Source organism: Ursus americanus, chromosome 2 (assembly GCF_024610735.1).
Source record: "Ursus americanus isolate L20-20 chromosome 2, mUrsAme1.1.p, whole genome shotgun sequence".
NCBI classification, from domain to species: Eukaryota; Metazoa; Chordata; class Mammalia; order Carnivora; family Ursidae; genus Ursus; species Ursus americanus.
Genome location: NC_142128.1, coordinates 5,374,610 through 5,392,829, shown reverse-complemented (window position 1 = coordinate 5,392,829; position 18,220 = coordinate 5,374,610). Strand labels below are relative to the sequence as shown.

The window sequence follows — 18,220 nt, the reverse complement described above, 5'->3', positions numbered from 1 at the left end:
GAACGGACAGACTGGAATGTGTGGCGGTGGCGGCAGCATCCAGGGTCCAGAAGGGAGTGGAGGCAGTGGCACTGGGGCAACACCCAACAGCATCAGTGCCCACACCCTGGTCAGGCTGTTGCTGTGGCAAGACAGGCACGGCGATGGTGGCTCTCGGGGGCCCTCGTTCCTGCTTGTTTGCTGAATCTGATTTTCCAGCCTGCTGTTGATGCTGTGACATACACAATCCCCATCGCCATGGACCCCTCCCACCTTTCTGTCCGCAACCCAAGAAATCAGACAATTAGCTGTGTGAACATCAGCAAATGCCTTTTCCTTTGGGCTCTGTCAAACGGGGCTGGTAACAGCTACTGGGACTGTCCCAACACGGACTGTGCTCCTCTTTCCCCTGGAAAGCTCCCAGAAAAGATGTGGCTGACGTGAGCTCAACTTTTTGAGAATAAAAATGAAATGGATGTCAATTTGTAGTATTTATTAACTGGGTTTTATGTACACATTTCAAATCAGAGATACACGTACGAAATGTTTTGAAAACGTTTTCCACTCTTACTTTCCTGGAAATGACTCAAATGTCTTTTCATGTCGCTATCACCATGATGCTACCATCATGCCAGCGCCCTCTCTGTGCCCTCAAACAGATTGCCAGGGCACGTCATCCTCTTTTTCCTGGATTGTTTGAGCTACAACATTTTAAAAAATCCTGTGTGATGGTGTCACTGGTTAAGTTATCTCATTCACGTAAAACTAGGACTGTTGCCTTTATCCTATGTCCTTTGGGAAAAAAAACCTTTTTATTTTATTTTATTATTTACTTATTTTAAATGCTCAGGGTTTTTTAGGGTTGTTTTTTTTTTTTTTTTTCTTTTAAATTTACTTGAGAGAGAGAGAGAACACGAGTGGGGGAAAGGGGCAAAAGGAGAGGGAGAAGTAGACTCCCCGCTGAGCAGGGAGCCAGATGCAGGGCTCAATCCCAGGACCCTGGGACCCAAGCCGAAGGCAGATGCTTAACCGACTGAGCCATCCAGGCACCCCAAAAATATACCTTTTTAAATTATAAAATACGATAGAGACTGTCCTGAGACATAAATGTTGTGAATTATCATAAAGCAACACTTACGTAACCACTGCCCAGGTCAAGAACTAAAAACAATGGCAGCAATCCCAAAGCCTCAGTATGTCCCTTTGGTCCTCCAAAGGCATCCACAGCCTGGTTTTTATGGTAATGTTATGGCAACCATTTACTTCTCTTTATATTTTTACCATAAACTATACATCCTCAAACATTATAATTAAATTCTTGACTATTTTTGAACTTTGCGTATAAAAGGCATCATATGTACTCCTTTAGGCTAGCTTTTTTTACTCACCATATATTCTAGATTCACCCAAGTTGTTGCATCTAGTTGTACTTCATTTTTGGTTACCAATAATATCCCTGTATGACTACTATCACACTTATTCATCCATTCCACTGCTGACGGACACTTGGAACCATTAGAAACGATGCTACTGAGAACGTTCTGGCATGCGCTCCTGGTGTGTATTAGCAAAGGCACTGTTGACCACAGGGCAGGCCTATCTTCAGTGTCACTAGATAACGTCAGACTGACTTCCCCAGTGATAGCACCAATTTGTACTTCCAATTGGCCTGTCCCGTAGGCAACTCCCTGTGGGTCTAATTTGTATTCCCCTGCTTCCTGCTGAGGTTGAGCGCTTTCTCCTGTTTATTAGCCATTTGTATTGCCTCTTCCTTTGTAGTGCCCTGCCCCTTCAGGTCCTTCACCTTTTTCACAATTTAAATGTTTGTCTTTTTCTTACTGATTGGCCGGAGTTCCTTCTCTGTTCTGGATCCTAGCCCTTTGTGCGTCAGGCGTATTGCAAATATCTTCTGCTCTGTGGCTTGCCTTTTTACCCTTTTAATGGTGTCTTGATAAAGAGAAGTTTTTGATTTTAAAGTAGTTGAATGTATCCATCTTTTCTGTTATAGTTGGTGTTTTCTACATCTTTTTTGTAGAAATCCTTCCTTACCTCAAGATCTTTAAGCTATTTTTATACGGGGGCATTGGGTGGCTCAGCTGGTTAAGTGTCTGACTCTTGATCTTGGCCTAGGTCTTCATCTCATAGTGTTTGAGCCCTGTGTTGGGCTCCACGCTGGGTATGGAGCCCACCTTAAAAAAAAAAAAGAAAAGAAAAGAAAAGAAAAGAAAAGAAAAGAAAAGATATTTTCTTACATTATCTTCAAGAAGTTTTGTTTTTCACATTTAAATCTATAATTAAAGTAGCCATATATCTCGGGTTATAACTCCTGTCCTGGCATCTCTTCTAGATAGAATCCCCTTTTACTCTTAAAAGTGTCTGACAATTTCCTTAAGCTTTTCTTCTTGGAACAAGTTAGCAGCAGTGAATTCTAATCCTAGCCACTACAGATTACTGGTTCTTGAACAGGTATGGAGAAGCATACCACAATGCCTCAGAAGAGCCAGCATGGGTCTGGCTTTAAATCTCGTGGTTGGGTGGCGCCCGTCCCTGATGCACTGCCTGCCCGGGAGAGCTGTGGTAAGCCCGGCAGAGCTGAGGCCAGGATCTTCTTTATCAGCCACCACCCAGGGCAGATCCTACCTGTGGCAACCGTCAGCAGAGCTCCGTTTCTGTGCTGGAAAGAGAGCTGATGGGCTTTCAGATAGAAAACCTCACTCCAGAGTAGGTTAATAATAAACTTCATTTGTGTAAATGATTGTAAAACACAATGAAAAACATGTTAGGTACAAGTGGCTTGACAAATAATATTTCCGGAATCAAATATTATACAGTATGTTTCTTTTACATAGAAGTATAACACAGATTATGGTTTGGTTTTGCACATTTGGTGTGAGTCTGCTGCCGTTAGAAGTTCCTGGGGCTCCTCGCTGGCTCAGTCGGTTCAGCGGGTGGATCTTGATCTTGGGGTTGTGAGTTCAAGCCCCGAGCTGGGTGTAGAGTTACTTAAAAATAAAAATCTCGAAAAAAAAAAAAAAAAGTTCTTCCAACTACTGTCAACCAGTAGCCGCCGTGGGGTCTAGCACAGAGATACGTACAGGAAGTACAAAATAAGTCCTGCATGAGAAGCTTCTGGCCCATGTATATCCACTGGTATATAAATATTAAGGACTTAAAGGTATGAGTGCAAGCTTTATGTTGCTTCCCGGAGTAGAGTTTATGTTAAGCAAATTGACCTGGGTTTTCTTTGTCTACTCCTGACCCTTGTACTTTACCACTGACCTTATCAGTTTATCCTCTTTAACCTCGAACCAACCATCTTTACACACACAATTCAAGTACACCCCTACAGGTTATACAGTCTTTCCTGGCTTCTAATGTAGTTCTCTCTCCCCCACTGGAGCTTTTCAGCTCCAGGGGGAAAGATCTCTTGGCCGATTGGAATCCCCAACAGCGCTAGCGCTAACCTAATGTCGTAAGCACTCCACAGACGGCTGTGGAACGAATACTCGACTTGGCCATGCCTGTGAATTTGTATAACCAGGCAGAGATCAGACAACTGGGACGGTGACTCACACTGGCTTCTACGTTTAGTTCATTGTTTGTTTGAGTTTTGGATTTGAGGTGTTGTAGGTTTCCTCTTAGAAACAAAAACATCACTTCTTCACTTGAAGGTGCCGTTGCCTATGTGAATCAGGCACGTACATGAACTTTCAGCTGTCCTTTTCAACAGATGGTTTTTGCAAGTGTCCCTCTGCCAGTGATGGGGGAAACATCACGTTTTTAACTGCTTCAGCTAGCGCCTAAGTAACGCCGTACAGTGCGGGTTATCGGGAGCGCGGCACTACCGGCGGAGCAGTGACACGGGGTAGCCGACGTCCAGGAGCAAGGCTGTCCAGGGTCCTGCCTTATCAGGTTCACGGCCAGACATCTGACTCACTGGCTCTACAAAGGGTGGAATGACTGTAAAAGAATTAAACTGAAAGTACCATGAACCACTCACCATTAAGAGCTTACTCCCAGCAAATGAGTCTCCACAGAGAAAGGAAAAATCACAGTAGTTAGCAAAAAGACAGGCCACCAGAAAGATCTTAGGAACAACCTTACCACCTCCATTTAACACATGCAAAACCCACTGGAAGCCATGTTAAGGAAGGGCCAAGGCGGCCACGGTCGTTGCTGGTGGAGGTGGGGGATGAAATGGACAGAGAGAGCGCTGTGTGTAGGCCAGTACTGCTAATCTCTGCCCTTTTTGCTCAGGCTCTTCCAACATTTTTCATTGCATGACTCACCCATTATCTGGGGACCTGGGAGAGGGATATTTATTCCTTTAATAAAAATCAAATACCTGTTATGTGTTAAGCAATCACTAAGCCCCAGAAATTCCAAAACGAGTAAGAGTCATTCCCTCAGGGCACCTGGGTGGCTCAGTTGGTTAAGCGTCTGCCTCCGGCTCAGGTCATGATTCTGGGGTCCTGGGACTGAGCCCTGCATTGGGCTCCCTGCTCAGCAGGGAGTCTGCTTCTCCCTCTACCCCTCTCCTCTGCTTGTGCTCTTTCTTTCTTTCAAATAAATAAAATGTTTTAAAAAATCATCAAGTCACGCCCTCAAATATATTGCTGTGCTCAGGGATACAGATAGAAAAACAATTATAAGACAGCATATGGGGGACTAGAATCAAGAACAGACAAAATATGGGGCAAAATAACCCACATCTGCTTTCCTTTGGCTTTAGTAAGAGCTGACCTTTGATCTGAGACTTAAGGCCAAATGAGAATGGACAGCGGAAGGAGGGTGGGTATGGCATGTGCGACGGTGGGGGCTCCGTAGGAGAAGTTTAGAGGGGCCAGGAGCACAGCAGCAAGTTCTGCCAAGGCTGGAGCTTAAAGATTCACAGAAGCCACCACAGAATTGAGGATACCGTGATAGGTAGAAAGGGTGGTGAAGAGCCAGCCATTTGGAAAGCCTGAGCTCTCTCCTGTGGCCGAAGGGCAAGTGTCGGGGAAATCCAGAGCACCCAGCCTGTCATCTCTCCAGCCATCCCTCCCTGACCCAAATATGAGAGATGGATACAGTAATGTCCATCATCCTGAAAGCAGCCCTCTATCAATCATTTGGAATACTGCTGAACCCAGTGCTGCTTCTGAAACTCTAAGACTTGATGCAAATGGCCAAGTACCTTGAACCCAAATATGCAGAGACTATAATAACAATAGTAGTAATATGTGAGTGCTTGTAAGCGCTTTACATATACCTTCTCACTTCATCCTCCCTCCAACTGAAAGACACAGGTGGTGTTATTCCCATTTTACAGATGAGGACACAGGCTCAGAGGCGTAGTGACTCGTATAGTAAGTGACGGAGCTGGGATCTGAACCTACTGTGTCTGCCCCAGGAAAGATGGCAAGGAGGACAGACAGGAAACAAGAAACGAAGGTTAAAACAAAAGTGCAGAAATGGGAACAAGGACTATCGGCTGTGGTGAGGGCAGAAAAACACAGGCCTCCTAACAACTGGAGAGTCAGCCCTTGCAGGCCGAAAGGACTGGAGGGTGGGGGGTGGTGGAGGTGGCAGGAGGGGGACTATGGGTCCCCAGAAGTTCCACTGTGTCAGACTCTGAGTTCAGGGAAACTGGTATTGAATCCTGTCACAGCACAGGCGCTCTGCAAGGACCACGGAGTGCTCCTAACTCAAGGCTTCTTTGAACGTGGAATCTGAGGCCAGACAGGAGAAATGGCTACAAACTGTCACCGACAGAACAGCGTACGGGTCCCCCTACCTCCGGACTACTGCTTCTGCCATCCGGCAGCCACTCCTGCTAGCAGTACCCTAATTTTCCTCTGAGGAACCCGCCCCCTTGTCTCAGGCCCTCCTGCCGTGAGTCTTCGTCAAAAATACCACAGCCTGGGGAGCTGAAACCACAAACGCTGATCCCTCAAAGTTCTGGAAGCTGGAAGTCCAAGATCCAGGCACCAGCAGGTCTGGTGTCTGATGCCAGCCTGCTTCCTGGCTGGTAGACAGCCACCCTCTCACTGGATCCTCAGGAAGGGAGGGGGCCTCAGCCCATCTGTGTCTCTTCCCCTAAGGGCGCTACCCTCTTAGGAGGGCTCTACCCCCATGACCCAATAGCCACCCCCCCAAGCCCTCATCACCACCCCACTGAGGGTGAAGGTTTCCACGTATGCATCTTACCCGGACACAAACATACAGCGCGTGCTAACCCACATGTCCAGATTAAGCCAGTCCACAAAAGCTACCCCGAAGGCTACGCACAAGACCACGAAACCACCCAGGATGAATCAGAGGCTTTTCTGCCTTTCCTCCCAGCGGAGTCGGCCCGTGTGGGGCTCCCGCGGCCGCCACGGTGGGGAAAGAGCTGGTCTGCATCTCAGAAAGGAGCAAGGGCGACAGCCGGAGCGGGAGGAAGGGGAACCGGGTCCAAGCCACATCGCTTCGGCCTCCGCGTCGGGCTGTGCGCGGCCCGCCACCAGTCACGTTGCCTGTTTTGTTCTTCACCTCCGTCCCAACTGCGGGGGTAGCTCCCCGGGTTGCCGAGGGGATGGAGGGAGGCGCGGGCGCATCCCTTCCACCCGGGCGGGCAGACGGCAGGGCGCTCACACGGTCACTGGCAACACCGCAGCCTGAACAAAACAGTGGCCTGTTAACCGCCACCACCCCACGCTGTGCTCCCAGAATCACAGGTTTGGAGGATTTCTCCCAAGAAGGTTAAAGCTTTGAGTCTGTGTGCTCGACGGCCACATTTCGGTGAGAAGGGGAACCACCTAGACACCGGTCTCCACCTGCGTCCGCCGGCTCTCCTCCTCCCACCTCCGGTCGCCACAGTGCCGCCCCCCAGAGCCCTCCCGGCCGTCCCCTCCTCGCCTTACGTCCTGACAACACAAGGCTGGCGGGCCGGGGCCTGAGGTACGACGAGCCGGGTCCTGAGGAAACGACGGGTCGCTCCTGAAAAAACGACGGGCCGGGTTCTCGGAGGGCGGCGGGGGGTCGCGGGGGGGGGAGTCCTGGGGGCGTCGGTGGTGTGCGGGCCCGCTTGGCTCCCGGAAGCGCGCGGAAACCTGGCCGCACCAGACGCCGGCAGCACCTACTCCACCGCGACCCCGGAAGTGGGTGGGCGCGCGACCCCCAGGCGGGCCCGTGATGCGGTGCGCCGCAGCCAATCGTGCGCGCCCGGCCTTGCGTCACGGCGAGGCCGGCCAATGGGCGCGGCCCTAACGGCCGCTTCCTGCCCGCCCCCTCGCTCCGGCAGCCGGGGGAGGGTCGACCCGCTAAGCCCCGCCGCCGAGGAGCGATCGCCGCGACCCCGCCCGCCGGGCGCCAGCCCAGGTGAGTGCGGCGGCGGGCCCGGGCCGTGGGATGGGCGCCCCGGCTTCTCCGGACAAGTTGGGGCGACGGAGGGCTGGGGATCCTCCTCACCCCGCGGCTGCGTTGGGTGGGAGACACTGTGTTCGTGCGCTTTCCTGCACACAATTCGGGGCGCCGTCGCCGTCCCCCGGAGCGCCCGGTGACGCCCCCGCTCCAGCCTTTGCGCTGGAGTGACTTGGGGAGCGGGTTCCTGGAGCCTGCGGGTTTAGAGGATCGGGCTGCGAGGAGCCCGTTTGTTCCTCCCCTAGGCAGCGGTAGGAGCAAATCTGCTTGTCGTGGGATTAGCAGGGGGCAGATGGTGAGGACCGGGCGCTCCGACTATGCCGCTGGTGACGGGGCACGGGGCCCACCTGTCGCCCAAGTGCACGGAGCCGGAATGAAACCAGGCTGACCCGCCCGCGATGATGAGGGGTGGGATGGGGTGGGGTTCATCCCCAGATGGCCGGCTCAAGGCATCTCCTGCCCAGTACCGCCCGGACCCTGCTTCAGGAAGGACTCAACCACCGGGCATGCCCTCCTATTTCCTCCCGTCTTTGGACCCTGATGTCGCTTTCCAACAGCCCCCGCAAGTGGCAGGCAGTAAGCAACCGCCAGAAGTCAGGGCTGGCTCTGTTTGCACAGGGGTGGGATTGACAGGGTGTGACAGAAAAACTAACAGGAAACCTTTCAGGAAGGAGCCTTAAGGCAGACGTGGGGAAACAGATGCTTTGGGAGCTCCGTTGGTCCCTGGTGTCCCTCCCTTTACCATACCCCGGCCCTACTCCCCCCACCCTCACTTTTTCTTGAGGACCTTTTGGTCTCTGAAGGTATCTTTTAGTAAACCTGTGCAGAAAGGCAGATGACTCTGACGTGGGCGATCAGGTGACTTCTTCGTGAATTGACAGAAGGTCCAACTGGAATTCATTGCGCAGAGAAGTTCTTGGTGAATCCAAGGTTGCTTTCTTGGAAAGTGTTCTCTCTAGCCCTACAAAACAAAGAAATCCCAGGATCCCAGAATCATGGGACTTAATACTCAAACCTCCATTCAAGAGTTCTCTGACCCAGTGGCCCTGGACTGGTTACCTGGTCACCTCACAGCCGGGAAGTGGCATATGGGGAGCTGGGGTGACATGCTGGCAAGAGCAGGAAGACGGTGAGGCTGGCCAAGGATGTTCACCCCCATCATTTAGCTGGGGAGTGCTGGTGCCTGTGTGTCCACTCTGAAGGGAGTTTGCAAACATAACCCCCACCCCGTCCTCCGCACTAGAGTCTTTTGTTAGCTGCCCCGAGGTTCAATTATGTCTATATGGAAATTAGTGCTTAGTCATTTCTCTGAAGGGAAGTGTTTCAAGTAAGCGAAAGTCACTATTCATTGAGCTCAACCTAGAGATAGCCTGACTTCACTGGTTTCTTATACGGTGAACTGTGACCCGAGAGATAGCTTTGAAGAGTGGATTTATATTCACATGACATCATAGGAGCCAACATTCCCTTCACCCCCCAAAATTCTTATTTTTCCCCCAAACAGTTTATGATGAGGATATTCAAACACATGGCCACGTTTAAAGAATTATGCAGTAAACACCCTTATACCCCCCACCTGAATTCCTCTATTGATCTTTTACTGTACTTGTTTTATCCTATATGTATCCACTTCTCATGACCTGACTTTAAGCCTTAAGTCATCGATGACATTCGGCCTCCCTGGAGCAGTATTTCCATCTTAGCCCAGGGAGTCGGCCGTGCCATGGATGGAGGTGGTGGTGATTATCCATAAACTTGGGGTGAACACCCACTATGTGCAGAGTGCTGTTAGGTGTTTGGAAATGAAGAGGCTGAAGACACAGGCTGAGGAGGAAGGGATTTGATTTTTTTCTGTTTTCTAAGGGTTGAGAGATCGGCAGTAGTTTGAAATAGCAGGTGCCAAGTAATAAAACGGCACCAGTAATGCTCACGGAGTCCTTGCTGCCTACCGAGCACTGTCATAGGCTCTGTACTGTATTATCTCACTTCATCTTACGACTTCGTAAGTAGATCAGCATTCCTTTCTGCCTTTAACAAATTAAGAAATCGAGGGACGCCTGGGTGGTGCAGTCGTTAAGCGTCTGCCTTCGGCTCAGGGCGTGATCCCAGCGTTCTGGATTGAGCCCCACATCAGGGTCCTCGGCTGGGAGCCTGCTTCCTCCTCTCCCACTCCCCCTGCTTGTGTTCCCTCTCTCGCTGGCTGTCTCTGTCAAATAAAGAAATAAAAATATTTTTTAAAAAATTAAGAAATCGAGGCATAGAGAGGTTAGTTGGCTCCAGGTGGTGTCAGAAAGGGATGGAGCCGGGACCCAGATTTCAAGAGTCTGCAGTGTAGATGCCAGAGGGGGAGAGCGGACCCCCAGGCTTGGCCAGGCAGAATGGGTGTCTTGGGGTCACCACAGCTCTTCCATCTGGATGCAGATACCAGTTTTCAAATGGCTCCAGAAGGCTGGTTTTGTGACTTCCCGTGTGTTTGACTGGGCCTAGGTACCACGGCGGAGAGGTCAGGGTTCCGGGATGTCTCCCAACGTGTGGCTCCTGTTCCTTCTGCTTCCCTTCTTCCTCATCCCTTGGTTATTTCCTCCCCAGCCTGTACTCTTCTTGGTATTTGTAAGACACGCTTTGTTCCAGAAGAGGCTGTGTGCCTGTAGCAGACGCTCCTGTTATCAGCCACTTTGCATCCGTCCTGCTGTCCCCAGCACCCACAGCCTCGGGTAGGCCGTGGGAGGGGAACAGCCTGGCCCAGCAGCTTCGAGGCACCTGGCCTGCCACTGTCTGTCTCCCAGTAGCTCTTCCCTCCTTCCTGCCCTGGGCTGTGTCAGGCAGAGCTTCTCACTGCCCCCCACCCCCAGGCTGCTGTCATTCAGCTGTTTTATTTTGGCTAAAGTTCTGGCCTTGTGGCCCTGCCTTGGTAGGAGGCTTGACCCTACCAGAAGCCAGGCTCCAGGAATTAGGCCCTGGGGAACACCAGCACAGTCAGTCCTGGAGGTGTGGGGGTGGCCAGTGAAGGAACTTACCAGTTGCCTCGCCCATCCTGGCAGAAAGGAAGAGGACAGAAAAAGGAACAGGAGTGGAGGATGGCAGATGGGGAGGGATCAGGGAGGAGAGGGTGGTGGTCACCCAAGGAGGTTGAAGACAGGACCCCCACATCCCCGCCGTGGAGCTGCAGGGCTCCCACAGGATCTAGCTGGGGTGGCAGACCTGTGGGGATGCTTTCACCAAACCCGTTTAGGATTGTCACCATGGGACCAGTGTAAGTGAGGGGACCTGCCCACCGCGGGCAGAGGCCTCTCGGGGACACAGCGATGGGCATAGAATTGAACTAAATCCATGACTTTTCCTTTATTCTTTTGACAAGACAGCTAGGGAGGAAATGTGACCAAATAATGATAGTCATTCGATTTGGGGAGGTAGGTGCAATTTTTTTTCCCTCCGTACATTTTTGTATGTTTGAAAATAATGCCCATCATTAGAGGGAAGGAAAGAACAAAGAAGGGAACAGTGCCCTAGACTCTGGGAGCCAGGAGCTGGTGGCGGACACTGACGCCGGCCTCCTGCCTCCAGCTCTCCCCCCGCGGCCGCGGCCATGCCCAACTCCGTGCTGTGGGCCGTGGATCTCTTCGGGAAGGTGTACACGCTCTCCACGGCTGGGCAGTACTGGGAGCTCTGCAGGGCCAGCCAGCTGGAGTTCAAGCGCGTCAGCGCGACCACGCAGTGCTGCTGGGGCATCGCCTGCGACAACCAGGTCTACGTTTATGTGTGCGCCAGCGACGTCCCCATCCGCCGCCGGGAGGAGGCCTATGAGAATCAGGTGGGGTCATGTGTGTTTGGGTGGCTGCGTTGGGTCGGTTTTCTGGGAAGGAAGTCACCCCGCCCCAGACTTGTGGCCAAGTCCCACGTTCGTGTCCTTCGTGCTGCTTAAGGCCCGGATTGTGTAGTGCTCAGGGTCTTTGGGGCCAGAGTCCCCGTTGTGTCTTTATAAAGGCAGGCTGGCCAGGTCCGCACAAGGGTGGGCTCCCGGTGGTTTCCAGGAGCCCAGGAAGGGCCGTGACCTCTACTGCCTGCCCCTCGGGGCTCTGTGTCTGCGGCAGGTTCTCTGCCATGCTCAAGTGCTGGCTCTTGGTGACAACTGGGGGGCGGCTCTGATCCCTGATCTCCATCCTGGAGATCAGGAAGACCCCCTAGTAGCTGGGTCCCACTCACCCCAGAGAGGTCCCCAGCACCCCAGGCCAGCTGCAGGCCTCAGGCCCGTCTCTGCTTCCCGGCCCCCAGCGCTGGAACCCCGTGGGCGGCTTCTGTGAGAAGTTCCTGCCGAGCGACCGCTGGCAGTGGAGCGACGTGAGTGGGCTCCAGCACCGGCCGCTGGATGGGGTGGCGCTGCCCTCGCGGCACTGGGAGTGGGAGTCGGACTGGTACGTGGATGAGAACTTTGGAGGGGAACCCACCGAGAAAGGGGTAGGTGAATTTGGTTCCCCCTGGGGCTCCCCGTTGGGGAAGGAGTGCTTTGGGCTGGACCTGTACCCCCGCGGCCGTCCCCAGCGCCCCAGCATCTAGCCTCAGGCAGCACCCTGCCTGCTCCCACTTGCTGCTTGGGGTAGGGGGGCGGTGGGTGCTTTGGGCCATACCACCGTCCCCCTCCCTCTCTTCCACCCTGCTCCCCGCCTGCCCCGGCTCTGTCCTTCCCCAGGAGCCTTACAGTCCCCCCGCCCCCCCGCCGCGTGGTATTTCAGGGGTGGACGTACGCCATCGACTTCCCCGCCACCTACACGAGAGACAAGAAGTGGAATTCTTGCGTGCGGCGGCGGCGGTGGATCCGGTACCGGAGATACAAGTCCCGGGACACCTGGGCCAAGGTCTGCGCCGAGCGAGGCCTGGGGGTGGGGTAGGGCGCAGATGGCAGTCCCACTGGTGGGGACAGAGTCCCATGGGACCCTGTCCCACAAACACCGTGGTACCATGTGTTCCTCCATTTGGAAGCTGGCCATACAGGAGGCCAGACTAGACGGTGGCCCAGGATGGCACAGAACATGACCTGACTGGTCTCCAGGCTGTTCTGTCCCGGACTAAGGCCCAGTCAGTGCACTTCTTCCAACCCCACTCCCACAGGAGCCACTCTGACTCTTGTGTTGTTCCCGTGACTCCAAAAAAACTTTCTAACTTTGGGATAGGAGGCCTGGACTAGGGTCCTGTGTGGCCTTGCGTGAGAGGAAGGCCTTGGACCCTCAGCACACCCCTCTGGAGGGTCCAAGTCCGTGAGGTGGGGCCGCTGGCCCCGCCTGCCAGCCCCTTGCCCTGGGAGCAGCCCAGAGAGCAGGCACAGAGCCAACACCATGCAGGGCTGACACCACGGGACCAGGTTCAGTGCTCGGCCCCTTCTAGGTGAGGGGATGGAGTCACAGCGGTTGGGCCACCGCAAGGCACAGAGCCAAGACCTTGCATGTATGTCTGTCTTCCATATGCAGAGCAGCAGTGACCCCTCGGGGACAGTGACCCAGGCCTGGAGGCCGATAGAGGGAGGACAGGGCAAACGGGGCCCCGGGCTAGGAGCTCTCTGTCCCAAAGCTGCCTTCTCCATGAAGTCAGGCAGGAGAACAGAAGGCAGTGTGCTGGGAGGTGGGAGGGTTGGAGCCCCCCCCCCCCCCCCACTCAGGTGTCCACTGGGAGGGGAACAGTGCCATCTGCTGGCCAGCTGGCCACAGGTACTGACCGCCTCTGCCACGCACCTCCTTGTTTCAGATCCCTTCGAAGGATGACCCCAAGCAACTGCCCGACCCTTTCAATGACCTCTCTGTGGGGGGGTGGGAAATCACAGATGAGCCCGTGGGCCGCCTGTCCGTGTGGGCTGTGTCTCTGCAGGGAAAGGTAAGGCCTATGTCCCCTGTGCCAAAGATGGGAGGTGGCTGAGGGAGGCTGGCTACAGGCAGGAGCGGGGCAGGAGAGACTGGCCCTCAGGTGTCCTCCCAGAGGTGGAAGAGGGGTGGGGGGCTGCCCTCCTCGCCTCTTGTCCTTACAGCGGGGACTGCCGTGAGCAGACAAGGTGGCATGTTACTGGGGTCCCCATGGTAACCCCTCCTGTGAATCCTGCTATCCTGTAGTCCTACTCCTCCTGGAAGCCTCTGACATCCCGCCCCCTGCTTGGTCCTGGCCTGTCCCTTCTCTGAGCTCCCGGAGCATTGATCAGTGCCCACCGTGAGCTCAGAGGCCATCAGTAGTGTCTGCTCAGACATATTCTGAGCGCCCTGCCTGTTCCCTTCTGGGGGCTCCCACACAGCAGTCTCCAAAAGTATTGTGGATGGGGGGAGGGAGGGGGCTGGGGGGAGGGATGTACATATGTATAGGTGAAGGGATAGGTGAAGGGACAGGTGGACAGATGGGTGACAGGTGAGTAGGTGGGTGGGTGGATGGATGGGTGATGGGTAGGTGGGGGGTGAGTGGGTAGATAGATGGGCTATGGGGAGGTGGGTATGTGGACAGATGGGCGATGGGTAGGTGGGGGGTGAGTGGGTAGATAGATGGGCTGTGGGTCGGAGGGGAGGTCGGTGGGTGGGTGTGTGGATATTTGGAGAGGAGAGGAGGTTCGTCTCTCAGAGTCCATGACTAAGGAGTAAAGCCAGCCCCTGATGGCAGGAGCAACGTAGGTGGTCCTGCCTGCAGGTGACTGACCTTCAGCTGTTTCAGAGCAGACTTCATCTATCCAGGACTCTTTATCACAAAGTCACCCAGACTCTCTGGGGCTTCAGGATAAACATAGCAGGTTTTGATCAGGCTTACCTCTGGGGTCCTGTCTGGCCTAGGCTTAGGTCAAGCTGTAGTTGTGGGTTTTCTCTGAGTTGTGCTGGAGGATGGTGGGGAACTGGCCTGGGACAGAGCCTCCGTTGAGGGGCCATGCCCACCTGGATGCCGACAGGGGAGAACAGGGGTGTGAGAGCAGTGTGGGTGGTCACTGCGTGCTGCCCTGCACCATTCCTGGGGGCCGAGAAAGGTATGACTAGGAGCCTGGGCTCCAGGAGGAGCTGGAGAGACATAGGGGCCCCCGAACCACCAGAGGGAGGCTGCCCGGGCGTGGTTCTGCAGTGTGGGCTGTAAGGGTGAGGTGAAGAGTTGGGAAGCCGTGGTCCCCAGGGTGAAGACAGGCTGGAAGAGGGTCCCCAGCCCTCCTGCACCTCGCAACAAGGTGTAGCCCCCTCCCGATGACACGAGCCAGTTTGGACATGATCAGGTGGCTCTGTCTTAAATATTTTATTATGCTCAGTGCTTTTGGGTTAAGGGGGAAAAGAAATGAATGTTTTAAACATTCGTATGCAAGGGATTTGGGGGTTTTCCCATTTAAGCACCAAGGACCCCACTTTCCCTAGAGACAGTGTACTGAGAGTACATGGCCACTAGAGGGCACAGGACACCAGGCTGGGGCCAGAGGTCTCCCTGGGGCCTTAGGTGAATGGGGAAGGGGTTCTTGCCAGTGGATGATCCAAAGGGGTTTGTCTCCCAGGATGGCTGAAATCCAGGGTTACATTTTTTTTTAAAGATTTTATTTATTTATTTGACAGAGAGAGAGACAGCCAGCGAGAGAGGGAGCACAAGCAGAGGGAGTGGGAGAGGAAGAAGCAGGCTCCCAGCGGAGCAAGGAGCCCGATGCCGGGCTCGATCCCAGGACGCTGGGATCACGCCCTGAGCCGAAGGCAGACGCTTAACGACTGAGCCACCCAGGCGCCCCAAGGGTTACATTTTTTACAGGGGTGGGGGCATCTAATCTGGCATGAGGATCCCGATGGCAGTGGGGGCCGGGAGAGCAAGTCTGGACAGTCAGGGCCCCCTGGCCCCAGAGACTCTATGCCTGGCTCAGTTGTACGCTGATGCAAACAGAGCCAGCCTCCGGCAGCTCCCCTGTCGCGGAGGCCTGGCCAGACCCCGTCTGACCCTGGCGTGGGTTTCTCCGCCACCCAGGTGTGGTACAGAGAGGACGTCAGCCACCCCAACCCCGAAGGCTCATCGTGGTCCCTTGTGGACACCCCAGGGGAGGCGGTGCAGATCAGCTGTGGGCCCCACGACCTCCTGTGGGTCACGCTCTGGGAGGGGCAGGCCTTGGTCCGGGAAGGAATCAACAGGAACAATCCCAAAGGTGGGCAGCCCTACGCCCCATACAGGGAGAGGCAGGGGACGCCTAGCTTCTCCCCAGCGCTCTCGCTGATGGGGGCCGCCTGCTCTTTCTTCTGGGGCCGGGTAGGAAGTTCCTGGTCCATAGTGGAGCCTCCCGCCTCTGAAAACGGGATCGTGCACGTCTCCGTGGGGGTCGGCGTGGTCTGGGCCATCACCAAGGACCGGAAAGTAAGATGGGGTCACTGGGCGCTGGGGCCAAGGTCTCTGTTTCATTTCTTTACTTTGTTTTTTTTTTCTTGAAAGGAATCACTGGCCCATATGGGACTCGGACTCAGAGCTCCATGTTGAGGGCTGTGTGGTTTTTTGTTCTTGTAAGCGTGGTCTCAACCCCTTAGAACAAATCCAGCCAAGCACCATGCACTTTCTGGGGTTGAAGGCCTTGGTGATCTCCACGAAAAGCCTGCACCCCCATACCAAGCGCAGAACAACCGTATTTATCACTCAGTAGGCCATAACATTTCAAATAGTCAGATGCCAATTTTCTGAAACCCGCCACTAACTGAATATGTCCCTGCTGCTCCTGCCTGCTGCCAAGAGGTGCTAAACTGGTAGAATATTCTAGAAAGATTCAGACAGCCTTGTCTCCTGGAGGGGCAATGAATGCCCTCTGCCAGAGAAGAGACAGGAAGCCACCAGGATAGGTTATGACTGAGGGCAGGCGACCCTCAGCCGTGTGGGACAGTGCCAAGCCCAGAGGGAGAAGCGGCAGGGGTGTGGAGAAGAGGGACCTGCATCACGTCTCCTTTCTCAGTGATGTGCTGTGCTCATTCGTGGCACGAACCAAAGGACCAGATTATTCATTTGTTCTTCCAGAGCCTTTGAAAACGGTCTTATTTCAGCGACCCTCCAAGGGGGCATGTCTGTTTCTGACTTTCCCAGGTGTGGTTCCGAAGAGGCGTCAACTCACACAATCCCTGTGGCACCAGCTGGATTGAGATGGTCGGAGACATGATGATGGTGAACGTGGGGCTGAATGACCAGGTGCGCACGGGACTCCGAGCCGTGGGTCCCGACTGCCGGGGTCTGCAGCTCTTGCTCAGCAGAGGTCTCAGAGTGGGGGCTCCTGCTGCTTCCTGCTGCCCCTTCCAACCAGGCGTGATGCCAGCACGGGGCGGGGGGCCCAGCAGCTCCTCGGGCTCCCGGCCTGTGAGGGCACCCAGGGCGCTGGCTCCGCCTGGGTCCCACAGTCCCTGCTCATCCCAGGCCCCTCCCCTCAGGATGCTCAGAGCGTTGGTGGTGAGCACAGTCCAGGGGCACACACCCCGGAGACTGGGAGGGTTTTGTTGAGAATTATTTGGGCAAAATCAGCGCAGCAAGTGAAGAATGAGACTGATTTTCCCGACTTTGTAGACGCAGCATCTCTTGAATATAGTTTGTACAGCAAGCAGCCTCATAGATGATAAGGTTTGATTGCTTTTAAGACTGACTGTGGGAAGGTGACTCCTTTCCCAGCGCACTGCCCTAGAAGCTCTTCCTGGGGGTGCTGGCTTTTCTGTGCCCCCTTGCCGTCCTCGCACCCACCCCAGTCAGCGGGGTACACGGCGGTCAGGGGCAAGACAGGCGCTGGCTGGTGCACACGGGGACCGTGGATGGAGGCCAGCCTGCCACGGCCAAGTGATGGAGACACCGCAGTCCTCCCAGCAAGGCCACCTGAGACCACCCTGGGCAGGCTGCGGCCCTTTCGGCACCCCTACAGGCCAGAGCCCCAAATGGGCTGGTCCCTGGTCCCTTCAGCTGCTCGACACACCTTCCTTCCTCAGCGCCCAAAGGCAGAGGGGAGGATGCCTGCCCAGCCATCTTTTTCATAGAAAGTGAGGTCAGGATCGAGGAGGCTATCTTGCATCCTTACAAAGACCCAGACCATCCTCTGGGTTCACTTGGGGAGCAGCTTTCCTCCCACCAGAGGTTACACGGAAGATGGGGACAGGAATGGACTCTGTGGCCCAGCACAGTGCCCAGTGGCATCACCACCTCCTCTGGACTCTGTCAGCCCAAAGCCCAGGGTCTGCCTGAGGTTGGGGAGCCAGGACAGGGTGCTGTGCCCTCCCCTGGTCCTCTTGGGGCTCTGTTCCCTGCATTGGACTCATGCACCCACGTCCCCTGCCATCAACACTTCCAGCCAAAACACTCATGTGCGCGCACACACACCCCACCACACATATGGGGGGGGACTTCGGCCTGCATTTGCAGACATGTCCTCTAGCCTTGGGGTGCTCTCCCTTACCCCTTGTCCTCTCCTTACACCCCCAAAGAGAAGGGATCCTTCCAGTCTGTGCTGGCCTCTGACCCAGCCGTGCCTGTCTCTGTGCCAGGTTTGGGGCATTGGCTGCGAGGACCGGGCCGTGTACTTCCGCCAGGGTGTTACCCAGAGCGAGCTCAGCGGGAAGACATGGAAGGCCATCGTCGCCGGCCGAGAGAGTGACCGATCGCACTCTGGTAGCTCGTCAAGTCTCCTCAGGTGATCCCAGGGGCAGCAGGGCACGGAGGACTCGGGTTGGGAAGGGCTCTCAGTGGCCTCGGTGGGCAGCGTCTGGGGGAGGCTGCGGCTTGGCCTCTCAGTGGGGTGCTGGGCCTTGTCGCAGGCAGGGAAAATCCAGGTTCGGCCCACAAGAGCCACGGCCTGTGAGGTCTCTCCCTTCCTGTGCCTGGTGCCAGGGCTCGGCCTGAGCGTGGCCCGTGGGGGCAGGCTGGGGGCTGGGTG

General features: G+C 55.0%; 1 protein-coding gene and 1 long non-coding RNA gene across 2 annotated transcripts in view; one reads left to right on the top strand and one right to left on the bottom strand.

The window, feature by feature from the left end:
• Window positions 1-457: 457 nt before the first annotated feature.
• LOC123802554 (uncharacterized) lies at window positions 458-7,101 on the bottom strand. The gene is made up of 2 exons (XR_006782574.2): window positions 6,864-7,101; window positions 458-6,617 (listed from the first exon to the last, which is right to left on the bottom strand). It is a non-coding gene; the product is annotated as an uncharacterized LOC123802554 (long non-coding RNA).
• A 123-nt stretch (window positions 7,102-7,224) lies between these two features.
• The window catches only part of TECPR1 (tectonin beta-propeller repeat containing 1), a 24,674-nt gene continuing 13,678 nt past the window's right edge, over window positions 7,225-18,220 (top strand). Inside the window, exons 1-9 of the mRNA XM_045813313.2 lie at window positions 7,225-7,320; window positions 10,927-11,173; window positions 11,635-11,817; window positions 12,093-12,215; window positions 13,099-13,224; window positions 15,307-15,481; window positions 15,587-15,687; window positions 16,399-16,500; window positions 17,832-17,977. Coding sequence (XP_045669269.2) covers window positions 10,949-11,173; window positions 11,635-11,817; window positions 12,093-12,215; window positions 13,099-13,224; window positions 15,307-15,481; window positions 15,587-15,687; window positions 16,399-16,500; window positions 17,832-17,977 — 1,181 coding nt within the window. The 5' untranslated portion in view covers window positions 7,225-7,320; window positions 10,927-10,948. The remainder of the gene's footprint in view (window positions 7,321-10,926; window positions 11,174-11,634; window positions 11,818-12,092; window positions 12,216-13,098; window positions 13,225-15,306; window positions 15,482-15,586; window positions 15,688-16,398; window positions 16,501-17,831; window positions 17,978-18,220) is intronic.